The 27239-nt window shown below is 41.0% G+C and overlaps 1 protein-coding gene across 1 annotated transcript; it reads left to right on the top strand.

Annotated features, from left to right (window-relative positions):
• Positions 1-205: 205 nt before the first annotated feature.
• Positions 206-26989, top strand: LOC141760400 (GRB2-associated-binding protein 1-like). Its single transcript, XM_074623204.1, has 14 exons — positions 206-486; positions 618-737; positions 9724-9852; positions 10242-10407; positions 11725-11917; positions 13222-13910; positions 16734-16816; positions 16926-17035; positions 18037-18326; positions 20106-20174; positions 21923-22019; positions 23023-23155; positions 23906-24040; positions 26287-26989. The coding sequence occupies exons 2-14, from the start codon at positions 660-662 to the stop codon at positions 26467-26469; spliced, it is 2355 nt and encodes a 784-aa protein (XP_074479305.1). The 5' UTR covers positions 206-486; positions 618-659; the 3' UTR covers positions 26470-26989.
• Positions 26990-27239: the final 250 nt, after the last annotated feature.

The following is a 27239-nucleotide window of genomic DNA, read 5'->3' as shown; positions in this document are numbered from 1 at the left end:
GCAAAACTACTGTTGAATTTTGAATGCAGGACTTTGACTTGTTAACTTGTGAGAACTTCTACGCTGCACATACACATACATAGCCACAGGGGGAGTTTCCTGTTATCCTGAGCAAGAGCAGAAGGGGAGGAGTGAGGAAGGAGGGGAAAGGGGGAGGAGAGGAGGGAAGGAATGTCCAGCCAAAGCATTATTGTGTTTGGTTGTCGCACAACCAGAGAGAGAGAGAGAGGGGGATAGGAGGGAGGAGGGAAGAGGGACTTTGCTGGGAAGTAGAAACCCTTTCAGAAGGAGGTGTGACTCAGCCGTGGAGACGGAGGAGCAGCTCCCTCATGTGTGGATGGAAACTGCTGGAGTCTATCAATCAAGTTTATTAATCACAGGAACTGATTTAAACTCTCTCCAAATGATTGGAAGTCTGATCTTACTGATTTAAAGATGATCGGATCGGTTGGAGGACTGACTTGAAGCCAGATCAACTGATTTCAGGTCTGATTAGAAGCCAAATCGACTGATTTAACGCTCGATTGGTCTAGTCTGATTGACTGCTGGGGATCCTGATTGACTCATTGGAAGTCTGTGACACCTGATTGGAAGGCCTGATCGACTGGTTGTTTCAGGTTGATTGATCGGAGGTCTGTGTTGGAGTTGTTGGAGCCAGGATGAGCGGAGCAGCAGGGGAGGTGGTGTGTGAAGGCTGGCTGAGAAAGTCACCACCAGAGAAGAAGCTACGCCGTTATGTGAGTAGTTCACTTTTACTTTTAGCCAAAAATATAATCTTGAAGTTTTTAAAATACTGAAAAGCACCTGTTGGCTTGTTGGGTGCCTGCACTCAGTCAATACTGACTGATTTTCAGAAGCTGACATGCTGAACACACACAGTTTTTCATTAAGCCTTCATTAAGCCTCTCTGTTTCATCACTATTTACTAGGGCTGCACAATTAATCAAATATTAATCATGATGACGATTTTGGCTTCTCACAATTAAATGAACATGCCCACAGACTGCATATAAGAAGTGGACGTAGTCACCGAGACGTCACCCATTAGTTTGTGGACGCTTTGAAGCCTCAAGTTCGTGGCTTCATCTTGGCCGTCTCCGTCTTGGTTTTTGGCCATCGTCATCTTGGTTTTTGGCCATCGCCATATTATTTTTTGGCCACTGCCATCTTGGTTTTTGGCTGTCACTCTCTTGGTTTTTGGTCATCATCGCCCTCTTGGTTTTTGGCTGTCGCCATATTGCTTTTTGGCCACCGCCATTTGGCTTTTTGGCTGTCACTCTCTTGGTTTTTGGTCATCATCGCCATCTTGGTTTTTGTCTGTCGCCATCTTGGTTTTTGGCCGTCGCCATCTTGGTTTGCACCGTCGCCATGTTGAGTACTTCACTTTTACTTTTGGCAAAAAACAAAATCTCAGAATACGTTTTTAAAAGACTAAAAAGTAGGCTACCTGTTGGCTTGTTGGGTGTTAATACTGACTGATTTTTAGATGCTGACCTGCTGAGCAAACACACTCCTGAGTAGTTTTTAATTAAGCCTGAAGATGAGCTCTGTTTTATCACTATTTACATACTAAGTCATTTTCCAAAGTCACAATCATAAAGTGATAAAACAATCATCTGTCTGCTGCTCACACTGGACAGAAAGTGACCTCATGTTTTAGATTTACTTTGGTCTGTCAGAATATGCATTTCCTGTCTGTTTAATTCAACCTTTTCTTCTTCTAGGTAGGTAGGGAGATTAGTAGGTAGGTAGGTAGGTATGTAGGGAGATAAAGACGTAGGTAGGTAGGGAAATAAAGACGTAGGTAGGTAGGTAGGTAGGGAAATAAAGACGTAGGTAGGTAGGTAGGTAGGTAGGTAGACTGATAAAGACGTAGGTATGTAGGTAGGGAGATAAAGACATAGGTAGGTAGGTAGGTAGGCTGATAAAGACGTAGGTAGGTAGGGAGATAAAGACGTAGGTAGGTAGGTATGGAGATAAAGACGTAGGTAGGTATGGAGATAAAGACGTAGGTATGGAGATAAAGACGTAGGTAGGTAGGTAGGTATGGAGATAAAGACGTAGGTAGGTAGGTAGGTAGGCTGATAAAGACGTAGGTAGGTATGGAGATAAAGACGTAGGTAGGTAGGTATGTAGGTAGGGAGATAAAGACGTAGGTAGGTAGGGAAATAAAGACGTAGGTAGGTAGGTAGGTAGGGAAATAAAGACGTAGGTAGGTAGGTAGACTGATAAAGACGTAGGTAGGTAGGTATGTAGGTAGGGAGATAAAGACGTAGGTAGGCTGATAAAGACGTAGGTAGGTAGGGAGATAAAGACATAGGTAGGTAGGCTGATAAAGACGTAGGTAGGTAGGTATGGAGATAAAGACGTAGGTAGGTAGGTATGGAGATAAAGACGTAGGTAGGTAGGTAGGTAGGCTGATAAAGACGTAGGTAGGTATGGAGATAAAGACGTAGGTAGGTAGGTATATAGGTAGGGAGATAAAGACATAGGTAGGTAGGTAGGTAGGCTGATAAAGACGTAGGTAGGTAGGGAGATAAAGACGTAGGTAGGTAGGTATGGAGATAAAGACGTAGGTAGGTATGGAAATAAAGACGTAGGTAGGTAGGTAGGCTGATAAAGACGTAGGTAGGTAGGGAGATAAAGACGTAGGTAGGTAGGTAGGTAGGTAGGGAAATAAAGACGTAGGTAGGTAGGTAGGTAGGATGATAAAGACGTAGGTAGGTAGGGAGATAAAGACGTAGGTATGGAGATAAAGACGTAGGTATGGAGATAAAGACGTAGGTAGGTATGGAGATAAAGACGTAGGTAGGTAGGTAGGTAGGCTGATAAAGACGTAGGTAGGTATGGAGATAAAGACGTAGGTAGGTAGGTATGTAGGTAGGGAGATAAAGACGTAGGTAGGTAGGGAAATAAAGACGTAGGTAGGTAGGTAGGTAGGGAAATAAAGACGTAGGTAGGTAGGTAGACTGATAAAGACGTAGGTAGGTAGGTAGGTATGTAGGTAGGGAGATAAAGACGTAGGTAGGTAGGTATGGAGATAAAGACGTAGGTAGGTAGGTAGGTAGGTATGGAGATAAAGACGTAGGTAGGTAGGTAGGCTGATAAAGACGTAGGTAGGTAGGGAGATAAAGACGTAGGTAGGTAGGTATGGAGATAAAGACGTAGGTAGGTAGGTAGGTAGGTATGGAGATAAAGACGTAGGTAGGTAGGTAGGCTGATAAAGACGTAGGTAGGTAGGGAGATAAAGACGTAGGTAGGTAGGTAGGTAGGTAGCTAAAGACGTAGGTAGGTAGGTAGGTAGGGCGATAAAGACGTTGGTAGGTAGGTAAATAGATAGATAAATAGATAGATAGAGGGAGAGAGATGGATAAGATAGATACATACTAGGTAAATAGAGAGATAGGTAGGTAGGTAGATAAATAGGTAGCTAGAGAGAGAGATAGATAGATAGAAACCAAAATCCAATGAATTTGGGAACAATTCAAATCAGCACGAGGCTAAGCTGCAGCACAGCTCGCTTTCCAGTAAAGAAGCAGCTTAGGCCGTTATATATACACACACACACACACACACACTGCATATCTGGCATGCTTTGCCAGTGAGTTGAGCTGATCTCATCTCAACTCTACATATTTTCCCTTAATGTTTTCTTTCTTTGCTCTGTTGTCTTTGTTGTTTCCAGACTGTCCCTTTCTCTTTCATTCATTTACTTTCTCTTCCTGTTTTTTCTGTGTTTGTGTGTGTGTGTGTGTGTGTGTAAAAGTTATTGTTTAGACAGAAGAAGAGAGAACTTGCCTTTTCTACTGCTGTGTGTCTGAGCGGTTGTGGTTTCTGATCTGACACAGCAAACTTTTATGTGGATGAAGTGGGTTCTCCCTCTGATAAAATGAGAACAGATGCTGAAACAAATGACGGCTAAAAGAACAGGACTCCATTTCCCACAATCCCCGTAGCTGTAAACTAAATGTCATCCCAGGGTTTTAGAGAGGGAACAAACATACCGCACAAGTTGCAAAGAAGAAGAAGAAGAAGAAGAAGAAGAGGAGAGAGACGAGATGAAGAGCTCATTGTTCAGACTGTGTGCCCGCCATGATGGTATACACAGCCCAGTGTGTGTACACACACACACACACCGTCAGGCCAGCTGTGTGTCGACTGTCAACACACACACACACACACACACACACACGAAGCAGCCTATAATGGCTGCAGCAGGCCGAGTGTGTGTTCATGTGTTCATGTTAAGTATTGGGCCAGAGTTCGTGGAGTGTACCTCATCATACATACACTCCCTGTTCTGGAAGTGTGTGTGTGTGTGTGCGTGTGTGTGTGTGTGTGTTATGTAATGAACTAATCGCTCTCAGCTGGGCCTGGTTGGAAGAGGGGGCCTCCCTGAAGATTTAGAAGATTTGGAAACAAACACATGGACTGGAACAAAACTAAGGAGAATGATACATTCTGCAACCTTCAGTGCAATAACACACAAGGTCAAACACAGTTTAAGGAAAGCCGTATCTGTAAAGGTAACACATTTATTTTCAAATGGAAACGCCCACTAAGCCGTTCAGTAAGCTAATCAATAAGGTTCTGAATAATGTGAAGGCTAGCGCTGGCTGAGTCAACGTTAGCTGTGCTAAGTTTTTAAATAACTAAAAGGGTTAGTACAGATTTTTTGAAGCGGGGTTGTATGTATATTCAGGTGTTCTGCGGCGTAAAATTACTGCTTTTCTGAATGGAGTCTGGTGGCTTTGAAGAGAGCGTTACGCGGCTTGAGCTTCCCGCCGGAAAGAGCTGTCTGGCGGCGAGGTGAAGCAGCTGTGGACGGGGGCAACAGAAAAATGCCCCCTAAAACAAATCAATATCAGTTTAAGTGTACGCTATATTTATGGTGCCTTCAAAATGAAACTGGTGAGCTCGTGTTTGCAACATGGGAAATCGTGTACACAATATGTTTGGCGTTTAAGTGGTTAAGTCGTGAGAACACCGCTACTAAGCAACGGAAATATTAACGTTACTGTCGGCGTCTAGAAGCCACAGAGGCTAGCAATTTAGCAAGCTAGCGGGTAACATAATGCAGGAAATACAAAGGTATAATGACAAAGGAAGAAGATGAGGCCGTTGGGAATATCAGCGTTTTCCTAAATATTATAAAATTACAAAGAAAAACAATATACGACTAAAATTACAATACATTCAGTTATTATGCACCAAAAAAAACGTTAACAAACACGTCACAACTCGTGAACTCTGAGCTTTCAGAACCTTTCCACTTACGAGGTCGTGAATGGCTCCCTGATGGTCTAGAGGCTAGGATTCGGCGCTCTCACCACCCCGACCCGGGTATGAGTTCCTGGTTGAAGGTGGCTGTAGCTCAGTGGGTAGAGCGGGTCGTCCTTTAACCACAAGGTTGACGGTTCGATCCCCAGTTCCTACAGACTGACGAATGACGCATGACGAAGTGTCCTTGAGCGAGACACTAAACCCAAAGTGCATCCCCGGGTGCTTACGGCAGCACTGCTCCTAAAATACTTAGGATAAAGCAGTTATCTACGCTCCCGTCAAAGCCACCAGACTCCATTCACAAAAACAGTAATTTTACCTTGCAGAACACGGGAGTTGCTGGTGCCGCGATCAGTTAGTTTGTTTATGTTATTGCAAGACTCATCATATACAGCCACTTTGTCCCGCCCCTTGGCGTCACTTTAGGACTAGGCAACAAAACTCGTTTTAGGTTTAGGAAAGAACTACAGCTAAAAACTACTACATTTGTACAGCGAAAATGAACGTTGTAAACGCAGGACACGGACGAACAGTAACGTGGAAGTGACGGGACACGAACAGCGGTCTCCTGGATGAAATCCTTGTGTTTAGTGGACCCATCCACCTCCCCTCCCGCCAGCCCAGTGTGTGTCTTTTTGCTCTTTCAACTACGTCACCACACACTTTCTCGGAGCGTCGCCGTGGATAGGTTTACATTGTAGTTAACGGAACGCCTGTTGCGTTTCATACTGGCGCTAAAGGGTATTGTGGTACCGAACGCTGATGGCCGTGACAAAGCCTCGGTATTTTGACGCCCTGGAAATGAGAACGGAATGGGTGTTGTGTGACTTTCGGATCCAAACTAACGTGGCGTCCACAGCAGTACATTGCTTAGCTTCCTTGCTGGTACTCTTGTCTGCTTCTCCAAACTGGGAGCACGCCGACCGCCATCTAAGTTATTGTATGTTAATACACTGACTATAAGGATGTATATATACCTAACATGTAGCAGCGTCATCATGCAGAAACTGACGTCAGTTCACATGGGAAAAGATTTTAGAAACATTTTGATGCTAAAACCTGCTTATTTACTGGTTAAACTTTGATCTATAGTATAATTTCCTTTGCAATGAAGGGATTCAGTGGTTCAGTGGACCCCCAAGGGAGTCCCAAGATAAATTTGAGGAGCTGCAGACAATTGATGGACTTTTATTATTATTTTTTACGTTCCTCTAGTTGTTGATTTTTTTAATGTAAATTACTGGGGGAAAAAATACCAAAATAAATCGTCTATTTCTGCTACAAAAAATTATGTACATTTTTTTTTGTTTGTTTATGAAATGATGATTAATATTGCGTCTTAAAGTCCCTAACAACTTTTAAATTAAACAATCAAAGAAGGAAATAATTCTTTCTTAGGTTGCGATTAGACACACAGTAGCTTTATTTTAAGGGGTAACACGCATAAAAGGTTGGTAACCACAACTTGTTTATATCATCTTTATAATGACTGAAGTAGTAATGTTGGTGTGTTCCCAGATCTCAGCAATCCATTTAGTGTTTTGCAAAGTCAACATACAGTAACTGACATAACTGATGACCAAAACAAGTAGTGATAAACCAGAACCATCCTTAAAGAATAAAGAATAAATAAATAAATATAATTAAATAATAAATATGTTCCATTTTAGTCATTTTGTCATTGGATTTGAAAACTATTTTGATGCTTTTCTGCTCCATATTTGGGAGTTTTAAAGGTCCCATATCGTGCTCATTTTCAGGTTCATACTTGTATTTTGTGTTTCTACTAGAACATGTTTACATGCTGTAATGTTCAAGAAAGCCTTTATTTTTTCATACTGTCTGTCTGAATATACCTGTATTCACCCTCCGTCTGAAACGCTCCGTTTTAGTGCATTTCAACAGAAATTGCGTCGCTAGGCAACAGCTTGAGTCCATGTTTACTTTCTGTCAGCTGATGTTATTTACATACACTGCAACAGGAAATAAACTGGGACACATTTGGAATGTTTATGTTTAAAACCATGTAAATATTCTATATTTCATCACAAATGAACAGAAATCCTAACGGCTTGTTTCAAACGCACAATTTCTGAATACGGGCTGTGTGTATTTCTCCGTATATTGAGCGTTTTGATAGTTTAACAGTATTTATATAGCACTTAAACCTGCTTTATAATATAAAAGACATGAAAACCTCACTTTCTACAATATGGCACCTTTAAGGAAGCAATAATAAACAACGAGGTGTAGTTGATAAGAAGGGACGAGGCATTTCGACTGCAGAGACATTTGATTTCAGTTCCTTCACAGTGTTTCACCGCCGTAAGATCGAAAGTGTTGTTGAAAGTTACACGTCTGCAGTTCTGAGAACTGGAAAGTGTTGAATGTGATGCGAAGAGGAGGAATAGATCAGTAAAATGAGGAAGTGAACAGTGGGACGACGTTATTCAGCTCTGCTGTTAATTTTGGTTTGGAGGCAGGATGGAGGAAGTGTTATTTTAGATCCATTGTGCCCTCTTCCTCTCAGGGGTCAGAGGTCAAAGGAGGAAACAAATGAGAGAGAATAGGTGGAGAAGAGATTAGAGAAAGTGTTTGGGGAGAAGAGGTTATCATTATTCTGATATCCAGTGTGAATAATAAGGATAATGTTACTTTTTGCAGACAGATGAAATGTACAAATACAAGTGATTTTCTTTCCAACAAAATGCATATTGTGTGTAAAAAAAAAAGAATCTTTTTCGGCTCGTGAATTAGTTGCTGACAACGGAGTAAATATCGACGATATTAACCCTCTGAACGGGCCCATGTAGGAAGCCAATATTTGGCCGTATTACTATTGTAGGTGGGCCGTGTTGTTGATGACTTTGCTGAGTGAAACGCCCATAGGATGAACTTCTAATGGTTTCTCCTAACAGGTTTCTCTTTGTTATTATGGAGTGGGATCATGGATTTAAATCTATAGCAATATAATTGTTACCTCTCATATGTTGGAAAATGTGCACCTACTGTAATCTGTGTCTGTGATAACATTGGGTCGCTGAGTCCAGGGCAGGTTGTTGAATTAAGCCGGGTTTCCACCAAAAGCACCCGGGACTTTTAGAGCCTGGAACAACTCTTCAAGGAACTAAAAGGTTCCTTCAGCCCACTGACGATCTGAAGACCTGCGAAGATCAGGCAAATTAGTCCGCCGACGTATATGAAAAAGCAACATGACGTGGGACGAGGGCTGCTGGTGGTCACAGCGGTAAACACACTCTGCTGCCTGCAGCTCAGTGTGTCCGCCTGGTCGAGAAAGTTTGCTCCGGCTGGTGGCCGGTACTTGGTATTTCCTCAACGGATCTCAACATGGCTGCCGGGTCACAACCTTTCTCATTTTACAGCTAAACCGTACACTACAAGATGATTCTGAAAACATCTGAGGAGAGAAATAGACATTAACGTAACAGAATATTGATTCATTTTTGATCAGCGCTGCATAGTTTGACCGTTTGATCGGAGTTCGTGAGTGATTGACAGCCGGTCAGAGACGGCAAGGCTCCAGATCAGCTCTGACTGCTTGTTTTCCTCCGGTCTGTGAAATCTTGCAGATGCCGTTAGGAGCACCGGAGGACACATTAATCATATTTGCTCCATTTCTACCTACTGCAGCTTTAATTAGAAGGCGTAGAAGCTTGAAGATGGCAGAGTGAGGGGAGAACAAACACACACATCTACTGCCATCTCTTAATGGCATTTCCTGTTCAGCTATTTCCTCTTCCTGTCTGTGTTCTGTGTGTGTGGGTGGGGGGTGGAGGGGTGGTCACGTTGGTTATGTTGAGAAACATAATTAAACAGGGATCGGAAGCGATGGATTTGTTGGACTGTTGGACACACACGCACACGTGCTGCATTTAGCCACATAAGCAGAAGCACAAAGCTTAATCCTACAATTGAAAACACTCTCCGTCACCAAGTCTGTGTCGTTTCTTTAGTTTTTTCTCTGATTCCTTTAAACAGAAAAATCCTTCCTCATGCTCTGCTTCACAAGTTTAAACAATCATGATACACACTAACTACACACTAACCACTCAAACACACACATGGACTGTGAGTCATGTCTGAAATATGAGGTGTCATCCCGTGGGTCGCTCATGGGAGATGGACCCTACCCATAATGCTCAGCGCATGACGGCAACAACCTGAGAGAAGTGTTAAACATTGTGTGCGTGTGTGATGTTTAGTTAACATTCATGTGCACTGGAGTGTAAAACTTCTGACATGGGAGAGAGACACCAGAGTCAGGCAGAAACATCAGATAGAATAGTCAAAACATTGACTGCACAATCGATACTTTGACTTTTAAGGAGATTGCGCTGATAATAATCTCACTTAAAGGGCGCGTCCATCTGCCAGATTGTGTCCCATTGTGTGTTAATAACTGTCTCTGGCTGTGTCCAGGCGTGGAAGCGGCGTTGGTTCGTGCTGCGGAGCGGTCGGCTGAGCGGGGAGCCCGACGTCCTGCAGTACTTCAAGAACCAGCAGTCCCGCCGGCCAATCAGGACCATCAACCTGAACCTGTGTGAACAGGTGAACAGAGTTTACAAGAAGGAATCTGAAACTTATTGTGCATGTTTAAAAGTTTTAATTGAGTTCTTTTTTTAGCTTCTCTTTACAGATTAAAGGTTTGTGTGTTAGAATATTTATTTATTTTCTTCATGTATTTATTCTTTTATGTATTAATTTATGGATGAGTCATTTTAATCCTCCATAAATATGCTCCACTGCACTAACAGAAGTAATATGTAGACACAAGTTTCTGTGTTGAATACTAACTAATTATTAATGCTGCATTTTATTTGCTAATGATATATTATTGAATTTTCCTTAATAGAAGCAACAGGTTTTGTTGCTTGACGTTACTGAATGTTGTACACTCATTCCCTATGTCTGCCTCTCTGTATCCCTTTCTCCTTCAGGTGGACGCCGGCCTGACATTCACCAAGAAGGAGCTGGAGAGCAGCTTCGTTTTCGACCTGAGGACGGAGGAGAGGACCTGGTACCTGGTGGCCGAGTCTGAGGAGGACATGAACCGCTGGGTGTCCTCCATCTGTCTGCTCTGTGGCTTCAACCCCACCGACGACGGTACGATGGAGACAGAGGGAGGGAAGAAAGATAGGAGGGGTAGGTAGGGAGGGAGGTAGATAGGTAGAGAGGTAGAGAGGTATGTAGGTAGGTAGGTAGGTAGAGAGGTATGTAGGTAGGTAGGTAGAGAGGTATGTAGGTAGGTAGGTAGGTAGGTAGGTAGAGAGGTATGTAGGTAGGTAGGTAGGTAGGTAGGTAGAGAGGTATGTAGGTAAAGAGGTAGGTAGGTAGAGAGGTAGAGAGGTAGATAGAGAGGTGGATGGATAGATAGAGAGGTAGGTAGATAGATAGATAGAGAGATAGATAGGTAGACAGAGAATTAGGTAGATGGATGGATGATGGATGGAGAGCACCTTTCTTGTTCTGTATTTGAAGTGGATAGAAGTGTGGGTTGTGGCTGAGTCAGTGTGAAAACTAGTGGGAGGAGAGAAGAGAGAACATGCAGAAAGAAAAGATTGACAAAAGTGTCCCAAGGACGTCGGTGACTCAGATGTAAAATATCAGATATGGTATTATGTATAACAGCTCTGCCTTTTGCAGTCATTTGACTTCAATACCAACTTTTAGCAACATGCGTAACACTCTTTTCTTAAAGGAACAGTGTGTAGCAATTAGCAGAAATGGAATATGATGATATATATAATATGTTTTCATAAGTGTAAAATCACCTGAAACTAAGAATTGTTTTGTCTTCGTTAGCTTAGAATGAGTCCTTCATATCTACATAGGGAGCGGGTCCTCTTCACGGAGTCCGCCATGTTTCTACAGTAGCCCGGAACGGACAAAGCAAACACTGCTTTTAAGTTACCTGAAGGCCACCGTAGTTCTCTGACACGCTTGTGAAACTGCAGTAACGTGATCGTCAGAGTGCTAAACCGTGGTACCGGTACTGCTCCTAAAGTAGTGTTAATATGCTGAGGATGGTCTCTGAGCGAGGGATGAGTGAGTGGAGGGGTACTCGGTTGGTTGCAATCTGCAACCACACCACTAGATACCGCCAAATTCTACACACCGTACCTTTTAAAGTTAATTTTATAAGGGTAAATCTAACTGGAATGTTTATGCTGAGATCGATGGACTTCTGCTTTGACACAGTTGTTGCAGCCTAACAAAGATTTATTGTACTATTGATATGATATGATATGATATGATATGATATGATATGATACAGTACAGTCCAACACCACCACTAACTACAACCTGTGTTAATAGGTTGAGCTGCAATACCCACAACGCCCTGCAGGGAGACACAGGAACTTGGAGGAATTTCTCTCTCAACATTTTCCTTCCTCATTTGGGTGACTTTTCTTTCTACAGTCCCGGAGAGACCTCCCGTCTCCGGCTCGTCCTCCGTCACAGCGATGATCCCGATCAGTGGCACTGCCGCCGTCGCCACGGTAGCAGGGTTAGTCCCACCCCCCTATGACCCGGTGAATGTGCGAAACCTGGAGCCCGATGGAAATGCAGAAGAAGATTACCTGTGGCTATCACACTGCCAGAGTCACATTGGGTAAACACACACACACACAAATACAGGAAACAAGACTTCCTTTTTTGGGATGTGAAACTGTTTCCAGTCTGTTTATACTCTGAATTTGGAGATTTTTAGGGATTTACAGACCTCAATCCTAGAAGAAGAAGGACAAAACAAGTGCAATTTGCTTCTGCCGACCGACTATTAAAACTTAGCAAAACAAAAAATGACACAATGATAATAGTAAACAGAATTATGAATCAGTTACACAGGTGAGTTTTGTGTAAAAGGTTGGCTTACGTTTAAAAAATATATAAATGCTCAAATTTGACTTTTCCAATCTGGGAGTCACAAATTAATCACACATTTTGTATCCGTTCAAAATGTACCTTAAAGGGAGATTTGTCAAGTATTTAATACTCTTATCAACATGGGAGTGGACAAATATGCTGCTTTATGCAAATGTATGTATATATTTATTATTGGAAATCAGATAACAACACAAAACAATGACAGATATTGTCCAGAAACCCTCACAGGTACTTCATAAAAAATATGCTCAAATCATAACATGCATAAAGTGGACATGTCTTTGAAGGGGAGACTCGTGGGTACCAATAGAACCCATTTTCATTCACATGTCTTGGGGTCAGAGGTCAAGGGACCGCTTTGAAAATGGCCATGCCAGTTTTTCCTCGCTAAAATGTAGCCCAATGTTGGAGCGTTATTTAGCCTCTTTTCCGACAAGGTGGTATACCATGGTTGGTACCAATGCTTTCTAGTTTCATGTGATATCTGTAGCTTCACTCTAGCCCTAAAACTGAACCTGCCTCTGAAAGACGGTAAAGGTCTCAGAGGGTAATCGCTAGCACTAATGCTAATCGCAAGCATACACACATCCCAGTCTTGCACATAAACTCACGTTCACAAATGTTTATAAGAGTTTATACTGTATTTTGTCACCATGACAGACCATTTACAGCACTCATCATAACAATAGTCAGCGTGCTAGCGATTAGCATTATCACTAATTAGCTAATTGGAAGGGTAATGGCTATCATGAACAGTCATTTAAAAACAGTAAAGCCCGGCTAAATGCTAAAGTAAGGTAGACCAAGCCCAGCTGATCATGTGGTGTTTTATTTATGTTCTGTAACTGTAGCATGAAAGCATGGTGGAATTAGCCAGCTAGCGTGCTAACCAGCCGCTAAAGGAGTAAAACTGACCGGTTACTCTTTAGTATGAACAGTTTCAATGAGAACTACTCAATCATGTTTTTGGTGTTTTGCTGCATCTTTGATGAACTGTCCGTTTTAAAACTCTTATTTTGGTGTGTCCAGGCCTCCTTTAGGTTCCTCCACTTCTCTTGAAACCGACTACACCGACAACCCTCCTCCCTCCGCCACCTCCTCCTCCTCTTCCTCTTCCTCCTCTCCTTCCCTGCTTCCCAACGGCCTCCCACTTCCATCCTCCTCTTCCTCCTCCTCTTCTTCCGGCTTTAGGACAGCCCCTTGGACAGTTGCCTCCATGACAGGCCCTTTCAGCCAGTCTCCGGATGCCAGCACGACCTCTGACCTCCAGAGACGAGCCGGCAGACCTCGTTGTCACCCCTCTCCGCATCCCAGGAAGCACTCCCTGGACTTCCACCTGCGACCCGTGGCGATACCTCTCAGTGACGATACACTCTCCGCCGTGCATCCAAATACGCACTCCAACACCACCAGTGGTTACCAGATCCCTCGCCCGGCGTCCACCACGCAACCGCGACCCCCTCGCCGCCCATCCTCTACCCCCAGTGTGGACTCCCTGACCCAGGCGGAGCTCCACGCCTCCACCCCGACTCCACCTCCACGCCCACCCAAGCCCCAGACCATCGCGTCCCAGGGAGAGAGCTCGGCTGTGGGCACGTGGCCTGCCACGCTCCCCCGCTCCAGCGCAGAGCCAGAGAGGAGGGATGGATATGTGGAGGGAGGGGCAGGAGGTGTGCCGAGGAGCAACACTATCACAGCACCAGGACGCACACAGACGGGTAAGAAGACAGCAGTCTGGCTTTCATTAAACGTCTTGTTTTAAAGGAATAGTTTGACATTTTGGGAAATATGCTTCATTGTCACTATTAACCGGCAGAGAGTTTTTAAGCCGGTACCTCAGAGGAGAGCAAGCAGCTTTATTGTGCAGAACTGGCAGCGTTGATGGATTATATCCTCACAGCTGAAACAGTTTGTGCCTGTTTGCACCATAATTGGGAATTAGTTTCATGAGAACATTGCCCCACAACAGCACAGATCAGCCAGAGCTCTGTAAAAAAGCTTTCTCAAATATACTTTCATGATGGCAACACAGCTGCTTCAGAACATATTCAGGACAACAGTCTCTGGATTCAGACTTGCTCAGACTTGATTGGCCATCTACATTCAGATCTGGTCAAGCTCTGTTTCCACTCTGTCAACACAAGTCTTAAAGCCCGGCGGTGGATTAGAGCCGGGGGAGGGGGTTAATATTCAGAGATATTCTCATAAATTTGCCACTTTAATCTCAGAGAATATTAAGGTTTTTCTTCTCGTAAATTTATGATTTTATAATCTCGCAAATTTTTGAGTTTTTTCTTGTAAATTTGCCACTTTAATCTTAGAGAATGTCCAAGCTTTTTTCTCGTAAATGTATGACTTTTTAATATCGCAAATTTGTGAGTTATTTTTCCATTAAATTTGCCAATTTAATCTCAAGGAATATCCAAGTTTTTTTCGTAAAATTAGATTTTCTAATCTCACAATTGTATTTATTTATTCTCTTAAATTTGCCACTTTAGTCTCAGAGAATATTAAAGCTTTCTTCTCGTAAATTTATGACTTTATAATCTCACAAAGTTTTTTTTCTTGTAAATTTGCCACTTTAATCTCAAAGAATATCCAAATAATGTTTCTCATACATTTATGACTTTAATCTAAAAAAATCTGAGTTTTTTTCTCTGAATATTACCGCCCTCCCTTGGCTCTGTAATTAGCATCTTTTACCTACAATGGCCCTAATATGTCGTCGTATAAAGCTGCACAAATATTCTGTCAATAAGTTACATGTGATTTTTACAATGTAATAGTGGTCAATGTATGTTCAGTATATGTAGCATATAAAGGAATAGTTTGACACTTTGGGAAATAAACACATTTGTTTTCTTGCCGAGAATGAAATGAGAAGATTGACACTACTCTGTGTTCATAGATTGGTATTAAAGGTCTCATATTATGCTCATTTCCAGGTTTATAGATGTATTTTAATGTTGCACTAGAACATTTTTACATGCTGCAATGTTCAAAAAACCCTTTATTCTTCTCATACTGCAGCCTGAGTCTGCCTGCCTCAGAGCCTAATTCAGCCTCTGTCTGAAAACCCCTGATTCACAGCCTGTCTCCTCCCACTCTGCTCTGATTGGTCAGCGTTTTCTGTCAATCAAACGTCCTCAACAACACAGCGTCACTATCTCCCCCTCCCTCCCGGAGAAGCTCTGGAGAGAGAGGAGTGGAGAGAGAGGAGCTAGAATAAAGTTTATAAACCAGAAACTTCACCCAGCGCACGTTACCGGAGGAATCTGATCAGAAATCGGCGACAAATGATGAACATCTGCGGTCCAGATTCCAGGTTTTCCTGACGGTTTCTCTCAGGTAAATAATGCTATTTATAGCTCTGTTAGTTAGCTTAGTGTTTACCTTATGTATTAACTCTGTAAACCGTAAACATACACTCTGTTTTACGTTTGACTTTACAGATCCATCTGTGAGAAATGACCGACAGAATCATCCCAGAGGAGAGCAGACAGCTGAGAGCAGACAGCTGAGAGCAGATGGCTCTGTTTACATGGAGATACAGAGCTAACCCGGTAGCATGTAGCTACATGCTAACGGGTTAGCTACATGCTACCGCTATGTGACGGTGTGTAAACACAGCGACCATCAGGGTGGAAAATGGAAGATGTGAAACAGTAGTCAGTTCATTATTTCTGCTAAAAGATAAATGTATGGAAGATCAGAGTAATGGTATATTAGTTACAGTAGTAGCTGTCTCTGTGTTACCATGACTACAGACCACCGGAGCATAGCTTATCATAGTTTACCAGAGCTGAAGACTTTCTCCTGTACCATGTTAACTTAACTGCAGGTGAGATGATTACAAATGCTGTGAATAATTAATATTGTCATCTGTCAACTCAAATAAAGTTTGACTGTGAAACAGAAATGTGTTGTGTTGCTTACAGTCACTATTTACTACCTGTACTCTGCTACATGCATGACATCAAATATATATAATATATAAATATCATCTGTTTAAACAGTGTAATTACATAAAGCCTTTGTGAAAGAACATGTTATATTTAGATGATGGGAGTACATGAAGCCTGTTCTGCTGGTTCTTGCAGACTAACAGTAGGAGCTACTTTGCTCAAGTTCGGTTGAGGAGGAGAGACAGTGACGCGCTGTGGGGCGGGGTCAGCTACTGAAGGTTCTGCTCTGGTTCGACCAGGAAACCCTTATATGGCTAATTCTCTAACGACGTCAGAAGAGAAGGAAAAGCTGCGCAGCGTTTTTCGACACCCATTTCCGGACAAACGGAGCAGGAGAAAAAGAGAGAGGATGGTCTTTTATGATACTATGGTGACTTGTAGACACACTGGGGACAGATATTGATGTTTAAAAGACATGGAAAAGTGCATTTTGCATAATAGGTGACCTTTAATCTTCTCATATAACTCTATAATTTCCCAAAATCGTTGAGCTATTGGTTTTGAACCATTGTGCTTCAGGTGTTTTATGTAATAGTCTATATACTGTATATGTATCTATATATGTGTGTTTTTCAGGTTGTGACTCTTTTTACATCCCTCGGTCGCTGTCCGACAGAGCGAGCATGTTTGAGTTCAGCGAGAGCTTCAACAGCTACTTCGTAAGTTCAAACTTTTAAAACCCTCAAAAATAAAATACAACACCTGTACATGTTCCATGTCTTTATTTTATAATTTTATCTCTGTACCATTTCAAAACGTCTCTCTCAGTTTAATAAAGGCATGGTGCCGCTGGGTAGTGTTTGCTCTGAAGATGATGATGTGGACGAAAACTATGTTCCCATGAGCGCCGCCACCACTGAGCCTCCTGTTGCACCGAGGTTAGTCAGATTATACGTGACACGATGAGACTGTGTTCATTTAGTGATTTGTTTCGAAAGGATTAAAAGAGCTGAAATTGTTACGTTTTGACCTGCAGTTTAAAGAAAAAGCGTTAACAGACATTTTTATTATAATGCTAATAATGTGTTTCTTTTGACATATTTTTAAACATTTATATACTCCATAAATACAAAAAAAAAATTTCATTAAATATAGCAAAATAATATTAAAAATAAATGTAGCCATTGATAAAATGGGAAATAAATTGATTTTTTTTTTTAATTTGCATCTTTATTTATTTGTCTTTGTGTTAATTCCTCTATTTTTATTTACTCTTCTGTTTAATTTTCCCTTTTATTTATTATATATTTATTTTTATTATTTTTTATATGTATTCGTTTTTTTGCATTTATTTTATATTCGTTTTGAAATGGGTTTATTTATTTATGCATTTATTTATTTATGCATGATTCTCCCTTTGCATTTCACCCCTTATCTTACTGTATTTCCCCAAACTTATTTCTTCTGTATTCTTTTCTTTATGCATTTCTGCCTCATTATGTAAATGAGGGGGCTGTCGCTCAACATGTGTCATCATGGTTCCGTCCTCCATAGTTGCTATGACGCTTGTGGCTCTTTCTGACAGAACCTGTTAGTAAGCTAACGGTTAGCTGGTCGGTCTTTTCTAAAGAGCTCCAGGAGTCTTACTCCTTCCTTCGTTAAGTACCCGGCAGTGAAAATGCTGTTTTCTGCACACACTGCCAGAGTACAGTTTTCGGTCATGCAGTGGAAATGCCGATATAACGGATCATATTAAGACGACCAAACATACATGTTGGCTACAACCTCATCAAAGAACCCTAAAACACTCTGAAGAATACAATATTCTACCCTTTATACAACCCATGGAAGTGGAACCCCGTATTGATCCCCGGACTTCCCTGGGACTTATTTTCAAAAACACCACCCCAATTTCTAATGTCTTCTTCTCTGGTTCCAGGGTGCCTCCACATCCTCCCTCTGACCCCTCTGTCCAGCTCCAGGATGCCAACTACGTCCCCATGACCCCCCTCACCCCTTCCCTTCCCGTTCACCCCATCCCTGCCACAGGTGACCTGGCGTCCCTGGGGAGGCAAGTCCCCCCACCCGCCCACATGGGTTTTCGTAACTCCCCCCTGGCTTCCGGCACTCCCCTCACCCCGCAGCTCCGGAGGAACACCGTGAACACCGGCGGCGGAGTGGAGACCATGCCCCCTCCGATCCACCGCAACCTGAAACCACAACGCAGAGGTGAGTAGGAGCTCATCAGGGATCATCAAGACTGGGACATAATAGAACCGCATTATATTATCAAATTACAAAAACGATATAAGTAGAAAGGAAAGAAAGAAAATTACAGTTACTAACAGATGCACTCAAACATCTTTTGGCTACTTTGAAGGGCCTTTTTTTTTGCTATTTTCCCTTCAAGCCTTTCTACAAACGTTTCCCCACGTGACCTGACGTAGGTTTCTGCATGATGACGCTGCTACATATACAGTAACTAAACATCCTCATAGTCAGTGTATTAATTACAGTAGCTTAGATGGCGGTCGGCACGCTCCCAGTTTGGAGAAGCAGACAGGAGTACCGGTACGGAAGCTAAGCTATAGATCGAATCCGAAAGTCACACAATAACAAACGATGCAGCGGTAGACCAGCAACTCCCGTGTACTGCGAGGTAAAATTACTGTTTTTGTGAATGGAGTCTGGTGGTTTTGAAGACAGCGATATAACGGCTTCAGTTCCCCGTCAGAAAGAGCTGTCTAATGGCGAGGTAAAGAGTTGAAAATATTCTAAATATAGCGTACACTTAAACTGATATTTAGTTTTTTTTTAAGTGGCTAAAATACATTTTTCTGCTGCTCCCGTCCACAGCCGCTTTACCTCGCCGTCGGACAGCGCTTTCCGATGGGGAACTGAAGCCGTTACATCGCTCTCTTCAAAGCCGCCAGACTTCATTTACAAAAACAGCCATTACATACAACCCCTCTTCAAAAAATCTGCACTAACCGTTTCAGTTATTTCCAAACTTCAGCACAGCTAACGTTGACCCAGCCAGCTAATTTTAGTGAGAAAGTCATCGATGGTACGTTTCATTAAATTGCATTGAATTTAATTATTTTTTACAGTAAGGTCGGCTATAATCTCTCTAAACCAGGGGTCAGCAACCTGCGGCTCCGGAGCCACATGCGGCTCTTTAGCCCCTCTCCAGTGGCTCCCTGTGGATTTAAAAAAAAAAAAATTGTGGAAATAAATAACTTTTTTTTGTTTACATTTGAATTTTTATTTATCATTGTTGTAGGTCTATGGTACGACGGAGTATTAGGGCCATATTGAGGAAAAAAAAAAAAAAATCTGAGATTTCGAGAATAAAATCTTAGGTTTACGAGAAAAAAAGTTGCAATATTATGATTATTATTTATTCTCGTAATATTACGTCTTTTTTTCTCGTAAAGTTATAACTTTATTCTTGGAATATTAAGACTTTTTTTTCTCGTAAAGTTATGACTTTATTTTCGGAATATTACGACTTTTTCTTGCAAATTTATGACTTTATTCTCGTAATATGACGATTTTCTTTCTCGTAAAGTTATGACTTTATTCTCGTAATATGACGATTTTCTTTCTCGTAAAGTTATGACTTTATTCTCGTAATATTACGAAATTTTTCTCATAGTATTATGACTTTATTCTCGAAATCTCTGTTTTTTTCCCCTAAATGTGGCCCTTATACTCCGTCGTATATTTATATACGTAGACTGTAGTCTGTGTTACCTTCATCACAATGTTTAAATGTTTTGCGGCTCCAGACAGATTTTTTCTTTTTCCTTTTTTTTGCCTAATATTGCTCTTTTGATAGTGAAGGTTGCTGACCTCTGATCTAAACCAAACAAGGAATCATCACTTTACGAAGAGACTGTTGTTGTTCTGGTTTGCATAGAAAGTGAAATGTAAATTGTGCACGTTAACAGACATTGATTTCGTTGGTTGATGCTTTCTGCTCTCTGATGTTGTGAATCACTGCAGGAGTTTGTGTCGGTCAGCCTGCAGAGAGAACGGACGTCCAGACTGCAGAGTCCACACACAAAACCAGAGGTACGAACTGCAAGATTTCTCCTCCTGTTTCTTTTCTCTCAGTGGCTCTCTCCATATGTCTCTCTCTGTTTGTCATTTCTCGCCTCTCTCGTTCCCCTTCAACCTCTTTTAGTTTGAATTATTTACCTGCTTCCACTTTGCTCAACGAGGCTGCACGACAGCCACAGCTCCATATGTAGCTTATAGAAACTCGTTAAATATTAGTAAAGGTTCACAGGTAGGGAGCTGATTCTGCAACACTCCAAACTGCTTCATTGGAGATTTTAAACATAAAAAACACATTAGTGTTTAGAGACTTTACTATAAGCCACATACACGCGTCTCTGTTGGCCAGATCACAAACATGATTGTAATCCGTCTTGGTGTTTCCAGCTACATCCAGTCTAGAAGAAGCTGTTTGGTAGAAGAATAACCTTTGCACTTTAGCAGTTTAGCTATTAACAACTATCCAATGCTGGATTCCTTCTTTAATGAGACAGAGAAGAAGAGGCTAATTTTAGTGTAACTTTGGTTGCCTTTATCTACGATGACCAGATATTAGGATAGTCCCGGTTTCAAGCATGGTGTCCCAAGTCCCAACCAATATCTGTTAAACACTAAAATGTCCCGGTTTCCAACATTCACTACCAAATTGTCCCGGGTTTCACCAGAATTGAAATAATAATAATAATGATATTTACTATTTAACATAAAAAGTCAAACAACACGTCTGAATTCAACACTGATTTGTCTGTATGCGTGTCAATCAATCAATTGATTATGGTGGTTGTTTATGGAGGACGGAACCTGCCAAAATAAAAAATAAATAAATAAATGACACAGTAAATAAATAAATATATCATTATATGTAGCAAGAATAATATAAAAAATAAATGTAGGCATTAATTAATGAATTCATAAAATGCGTCATAAATTTATATTTCTGTTTCTTCTTTATTTGTTTATCTTTGTATTAATTCTCTTATTTATTTATTTACTCCTCTGTTTAATTTCCCCTTTTATTTATTCATTTATTTGTATTAATGTTTAAATTTATTAATTTATATTTGCATATTGTTTGCATTTATTTTTTATTTATTTATTTTTGCATTCACTTTTTTATTTATTTATTTTTGCATTAACCTTTTTTTATTTTTACATTTATTTTTAAATGTGTATTTATTGGGGCTGTCAGTCAATCAAAATATTTAATCGCGATTAATCGCACATTTTTTGTTGTTCAAAATGTACCTTAAAGAGAGAATTGTCAAGTAATTAATACTCTTATCAACATGGGAGTGGGCAAATATGCTGCTTTATGCAAATGTATGTATATATTTATTATTGGAAATCGATGAACAACACAAAACAATGAAGTGAAGAGTGTAAATAGGGTCTTTAACCTCTGTGTCTCGGACCTGTTTAGCACAAAAAACTGCAAAGAAAGGAAATCTGATGCCTCAAAAAGCTATTTCTTGAACAACAGCAGTATTCTCTCTCCACTGTTGTGCTCCTGGCGACCCTACCAGGTGTGTTGCATCAGCAGCTAATAACACTTGAGTCACACCTATTACCCCATGTGAGACGTCAGTGCAGACGCTCCGGTCTCTACACTCCCCCTGATCTACCAAACTAAATGCCCCATTCATTTCCCTCTGATTGCAGGCTCTGGTCCTAAATCTGTACTCTACTATGGGTGAGATGACAAACAATATTTTACTTCAACACAGAGTGAAAAGCCTCTCCCTCTCTCTCTCTCTCCCTTTCAGTGAAACCAGCTCCTCTGGACATCACACCAGTGCAGCAGGACTGGCAGGAAGTCCCGCCCCCGGTCCGCTCGCCTGTCACTCGAACCTTCACACGAGAGTAAGTGTTTGTATGTTTGTGATGTTTTATCGCAGCCTCGACAGAAAAATACAAAACATGTCAATATTTAATGTCTACTACAGAACCAGAGAGTGATGTGTGAATATCAGAGCAGTTACATTCAGCTGTGTCGCTCTCTGCTGCCCCACTGTGGTGATGAACGAGTACTGCAAGTTATTACTGATTGACTAATAGAGATTAAAGTAGAAAGTAGTAGCTGCTACACACACAAAAAAACTGAGACATGAACATATAATCTAATACTGGTGTTATTATATAATGATTAATTATATCTAATGATGAAAGAATTGGGATGTTACAGTTGCTCTTATAAAAAAAAGCATAAAGAAATATGAGAAAAATAGAAATAAAGGAGTATATAAAATGTAAATAATTGATTAATCGTTTTGCCTATATTAAATTTAAAAACAGGTTTTTTTTTAAAATGCCCATCGCAACTTCCTATAGCTTAAAGGGATAGTTCGGGTGTTTTGAAGTGGGGTTGTATGAGGTATTTCTCCATAGTCAGTGCATTGTACTGCTGTGGACGGGGGCAGCAGCAAAACGGATTTTAGACACCTAAAAGAATCAATATCAGTTCAAGTGTACGCTATATTTAGAATATTTTCACTGGTTTAACTTGCTGAAGCCGTTATCTATGCTCTTGCCAAAGCCACCAGATTCCATTGGAAAAAAACTGTAATTTTACCTCATAGAACACAGGAGTTGCTATTCTACTGCTGCCTCGATTGATTAGTTATATTGTGTCATTGTGTGACTTTGGTTAGTTTGAATTCACCAAAATCTCACAATAACACAAACAAACTAACCGACCGAGGACGCGGTAGACCAGCAACTCCCGTTTCTGTGAGGGAAAATCACAGGTTTTTTCAATGGAGTCTGGTGGCTTTGAAGAGAGTATAGATGGATACAATGGCTACAGTTCCCTGTTGGAAAGGGCTGTCTGACAGTGTGTGTGTGTGTGTGTGTGTGTGTATGTCAGTCCTTCCAGTCGTCCGTCAGTCAGGCCGACCTCTGCTCACAGCTCGTCTCCCTCCTCCGACTCTGATGACACAGAGGAAAGCTACGTCGCCATGACGACGGCCCCCAGCCTCAGTTTCAGCGCCGGGGAGCCGGTAAAACACTCCTTCCTTAACACTGTACTTCCTTTCTTTTTTCCTCTCTTCTTATTTTCCTTCCATGATTTCTCTTTCCTCTGTCCTTCCTTCTTCCTATCTATCATCTTTCCTTTCATCCATCCTTTCTTCATTTCTTCCTTCCCTTTTTGATCTTATTCATTTTTGGCTTCATGACTTATTTTCTCTCCATCCATTTACTTCTTTCATTTGTTTATTTATTCTTATTCTTTCCTTCCCTTCTTTCTCTTTCTTCTTCCACATTTATTTTTGTTTTGTTCTAAAAAATCAGCATGCTACCACGCTATAGTAAGATAGTGAACATGGTAAACATCTTCTAAACATCAGCATGTCAGCATGCTACCACATTAAACTAAGATAGTAAATATGCTAACACCCTGTTTAGTGTTTACTCCCCTTCCCTCAGGAAGGAGATACAGGACAATTAAAACACACACAAACAGATTACGATATAGCTTTTACGCACAGGTAGTCAAGCGTGTAGAATTGTATTTGTTTTTTATTAGTTTTCAATCAGGCAATATCGTTTCAGTTTAGTTTTAGTTTTTCTTTAAGGATATAGTTTTTATTTAGTTGACAAAAAATATTTTGTTGCTAATTATTTTTGGTTCAGTTGTAGTTTACTATAATAACCCTGGTGTGTGTGTGTGTGTGTGTGTGTGTGTGTGTGTGTGTGTGTGTGTGTGTGTGTGTGTGTGTGTGTGTGTGTGTGTGCGCACGTGTGTACAGTCTCTGAGGCTCATGCTGCACCGGGCCTCAGAGGGCGGCGTCAGCAGCCCGGTGCTACGGCGAGCCAAAGGCGACAAACAGGTGGAGTACCTGGACCTGGACCTCCACACCGGGCGATCCACTCCAACGAGACAGGTAACACCACTCTGTCTCTTTCTCTCTCTCTCTCTGTCACGTCACACAAATCACATTAACACTGCATATATCTTCTACTGTTATTGTATTGTGCAGCCCTGTTTGCATCTATATATATTTTGTTATCATTTTCCAATAATTGGTCAATAGAGATCTAATAAATCATTCATGTCTGGTGGGAGTTAAGGCCACTAGAGGGACATCAAATCTTATCAACACTTTCTTCATGTGTTTAAGTATTAAATAATTCATATTTTATTCCGCTAATTTATTCTGTTGTTTTTTCAATATGTGTAATAATATATTTATAATTTGATCAGCTTTGTCATTGGCTGCATCACATCTTTTTTTTCAGTTTTCTTCTTTTTTTTAAATATGTTTTGTGTATTTCTTTTCCATTATTTAAATATCTTGAAGCAAATTGTTTTATATAATTTTGTATCTTTCACATACAGATAACCCAGTGCATAAACAAACAAACAAAACAAGAACAAAAGGGAAAAAAAAGTTTAATTTGATGTTTCATTATAGAAGTAGGCCTTCTGCTGCTGCTATGACTTTCTATTACAGTTTCATCTATATTACTCAGAGGTGGAAGAAGTACTCAGATCTTGTACTTGAGTAAAAGTAGTAATACCACAGTGTAGAAATACTAGAAGTAAAAGTCCTGCAGGCAAAACTTAACTTTACTTCTCCTGAAGATTAATTTGAGATGCGGCTCAGCACTGTGTGTCAAGCTGTTCTAGTCATAAATCAGAAATAGTATATGAGTATAGTATATGTATGCCATCCACATGCTTTATCAATTCTCATAAGTTGACACCATTTGTTACACAGATTTGGTGCTAAATGTAACCATTTTTTACCTCTCGAGAATTGATCAAAATGATCAATAATCCCTCCAAAATACCACATTAAGACACCAAGACCTTGAGGAACACCAGAGAAAAAGCCATGCTGTGATTTGGGATCAAAAACTTTTGACATTTGGAGATTTCTGCAAGAATTGCAATTTTTTTTGCAATCCTTATTGTCCATCTAGCTAGGAAAGCCATCCATCCTCTGAATGCTCTAGGTCTCTAGTCTGATCCATCCATCTTCTGAATGCTCTAGGTGTCTAGTTTGATCCATCCATCCTCTGAATGCTCTAGGTGTCTAGTTTGATCCATCCATCCTCTGAATGCTCTAGGTCTTTAGTTTGATCCATCCATCCTCTGAATGCTCTAGGTGTTTAGTTTGATCCATCCATCCTCTGAATGCTCTTGGTGTCTAGTTTGATCCATCCATCCTCTGAATGCTCTAGGTCTTTAGTTTGATCCATCCATCCTCTGAATGCTCTAGGTCTCTAGTCTGATCCATCCATCTTCTGAATGCTCTAGGTGTCTAGTCTGATCCATCCATCTTCTGAATGCTCTAGGTGTCTAGTTTGATCCATCTATCCTCTGAATGCTCTAGGTGTCTAGTCTGATCCATCCATCTTCTGAATGCTCTAGGTGTCTAGTTTGATCCATCCATCCTCTGAATGCTCTTGGTCTCTAGTTTGTGGTTGTAAAGTTTCATGAGGCTGTGATTATCCTAGAGGTCACCACAGGTCATTTTATACAGTGAGGTCACGTTTAAAACAAAAATGGTCTCAAGACTGTTAATGAACCCCAGTATGTGGAAATATTCTAAAACAACATTTTAGAATAGGAGACAATGACACATTTATACTGCATGGTTTCAGCCCCAAACTGCATGTGATTATCATAAAGTGGGCATGTCTGTAAAGGGGAGACTCGTGGGTACCCATAGAACCCATTTACATTCACATATCTGGAGGTCAGAGGTCAAGGGACCCCTTTGAAAATGGCCGTGCCAGTTTGTCCTCGCTAAAATTTAGCTTAAGTTTGGAGCGTTTTTTATTTTATTTATCTTCACTCTAGCTTTAAAACTGAGCCGCTACAACCTAAAAATCACAAGTAATGCGTTAAAGAAATGATTGCCGTTAAAACGAGTTTGCGCTAACGCGTTATCACGTTAACTTTCATAGCCCTCGTTTGTTTTACATGTAAACAATATATGTGTATGGTCCGCCTTATCTTGCCCACATTCCCTCTAGCAACTGGAATTGTGTTTTGTGTATACTTGTATACGGTCAATGGAGTTCTAAAGTATCTTATATTCACCTTCCAAGCATATTCTTCTTCTTCTTGCATCAATAAATCAACATAACAAGTGTTAAAATACATCTTTACCATAACCAGAAACGCTGCACGGCAGAAGGTGGAGGCGACGGCAGCGAGCAGGCCGGAGCAGGCGAGGAGCGTGCACGGGGCGAGCGTACGCGTGTGGACTACGTGGTGGTGGACCCCAAAAGAACCAAGGCCCTGAGGAGCACCAGAGAAGCATGGCATGATGGGAGGATGTCCACGGAGAAGGAGAAATGATTGAGATGTGAACACACTGTTGTTGTGCTGTTTGAAACCAGTTACTTTGCTTAAAAGTAATAAATTCTTTACTCCACTTCTCTTTTCTATACGAACAGAAAGATATGTCAGTGATAACATCTGTACTGTGTGATCGGATATATTGAAACTGAGATTTTATTTAACTAACTCGATTATTTCTTTGCCTCTGAGAAATGTTGTAGAAATAAAAACGTAGGTCAAGATACCAGTTTCTAAAGAACGACAGTCAGCCCAGTTAAATCCACCAGCATCAACTCAAGCGTCAGTTAGTTCTCTGAAATAGTGAACACGATGGTGGACGAATCAGATGTTCTGATGATTCACAAATCAGAATAATTATTATCAGTGATCATTTTCATATGTAATCGTTCCAGCAGCTTCGTGTGCAGCGAGTGATTGTGTCAAAATCAAATCTGTAATGTTCCTCCTGATCGATGATTCTGTGATTTACAGTGATGTCTAGTGCAACAGTGAATCCATGAATAAACACTACACATCACTCTTTGGGCTTCTAGTGGGTTTTTATTGGTTAACAGGAAGTCTGAATCCAAGCCGTAAATAGCTTAAACATGCAGTTCATCTAGTGGCCACTAGATGCTGCAAAACTATAAAGCGAGGAATCTCTGTGTGTCCTTCGTATCATCCGCATGTCTCGAGAACCGCTCATCCGATCTACTTCACACTTGGCAGGTGAATTGTTGGGGACCAAAGGGAGTGCTACGGCGAATTTGGTGCAATTTGGACAAATA

This window comes from Sebastes fasciatus, chromosome 22, assembly GCF_043250625.1.
Source record: "Sebastes fasciatus isolate fSebFas1 chromosome 22, fSebFas1.pri, whole genome shotgun sequence".
NCBI lineage: Eukaryota > Metazoa > Chordata > Actinopteri > Perciformes > Sebastidae > Sebastes > Sebastes fasciatus.
This window is presented reverse-complemented; position numbering and strand designations above follow the sequence as displayed.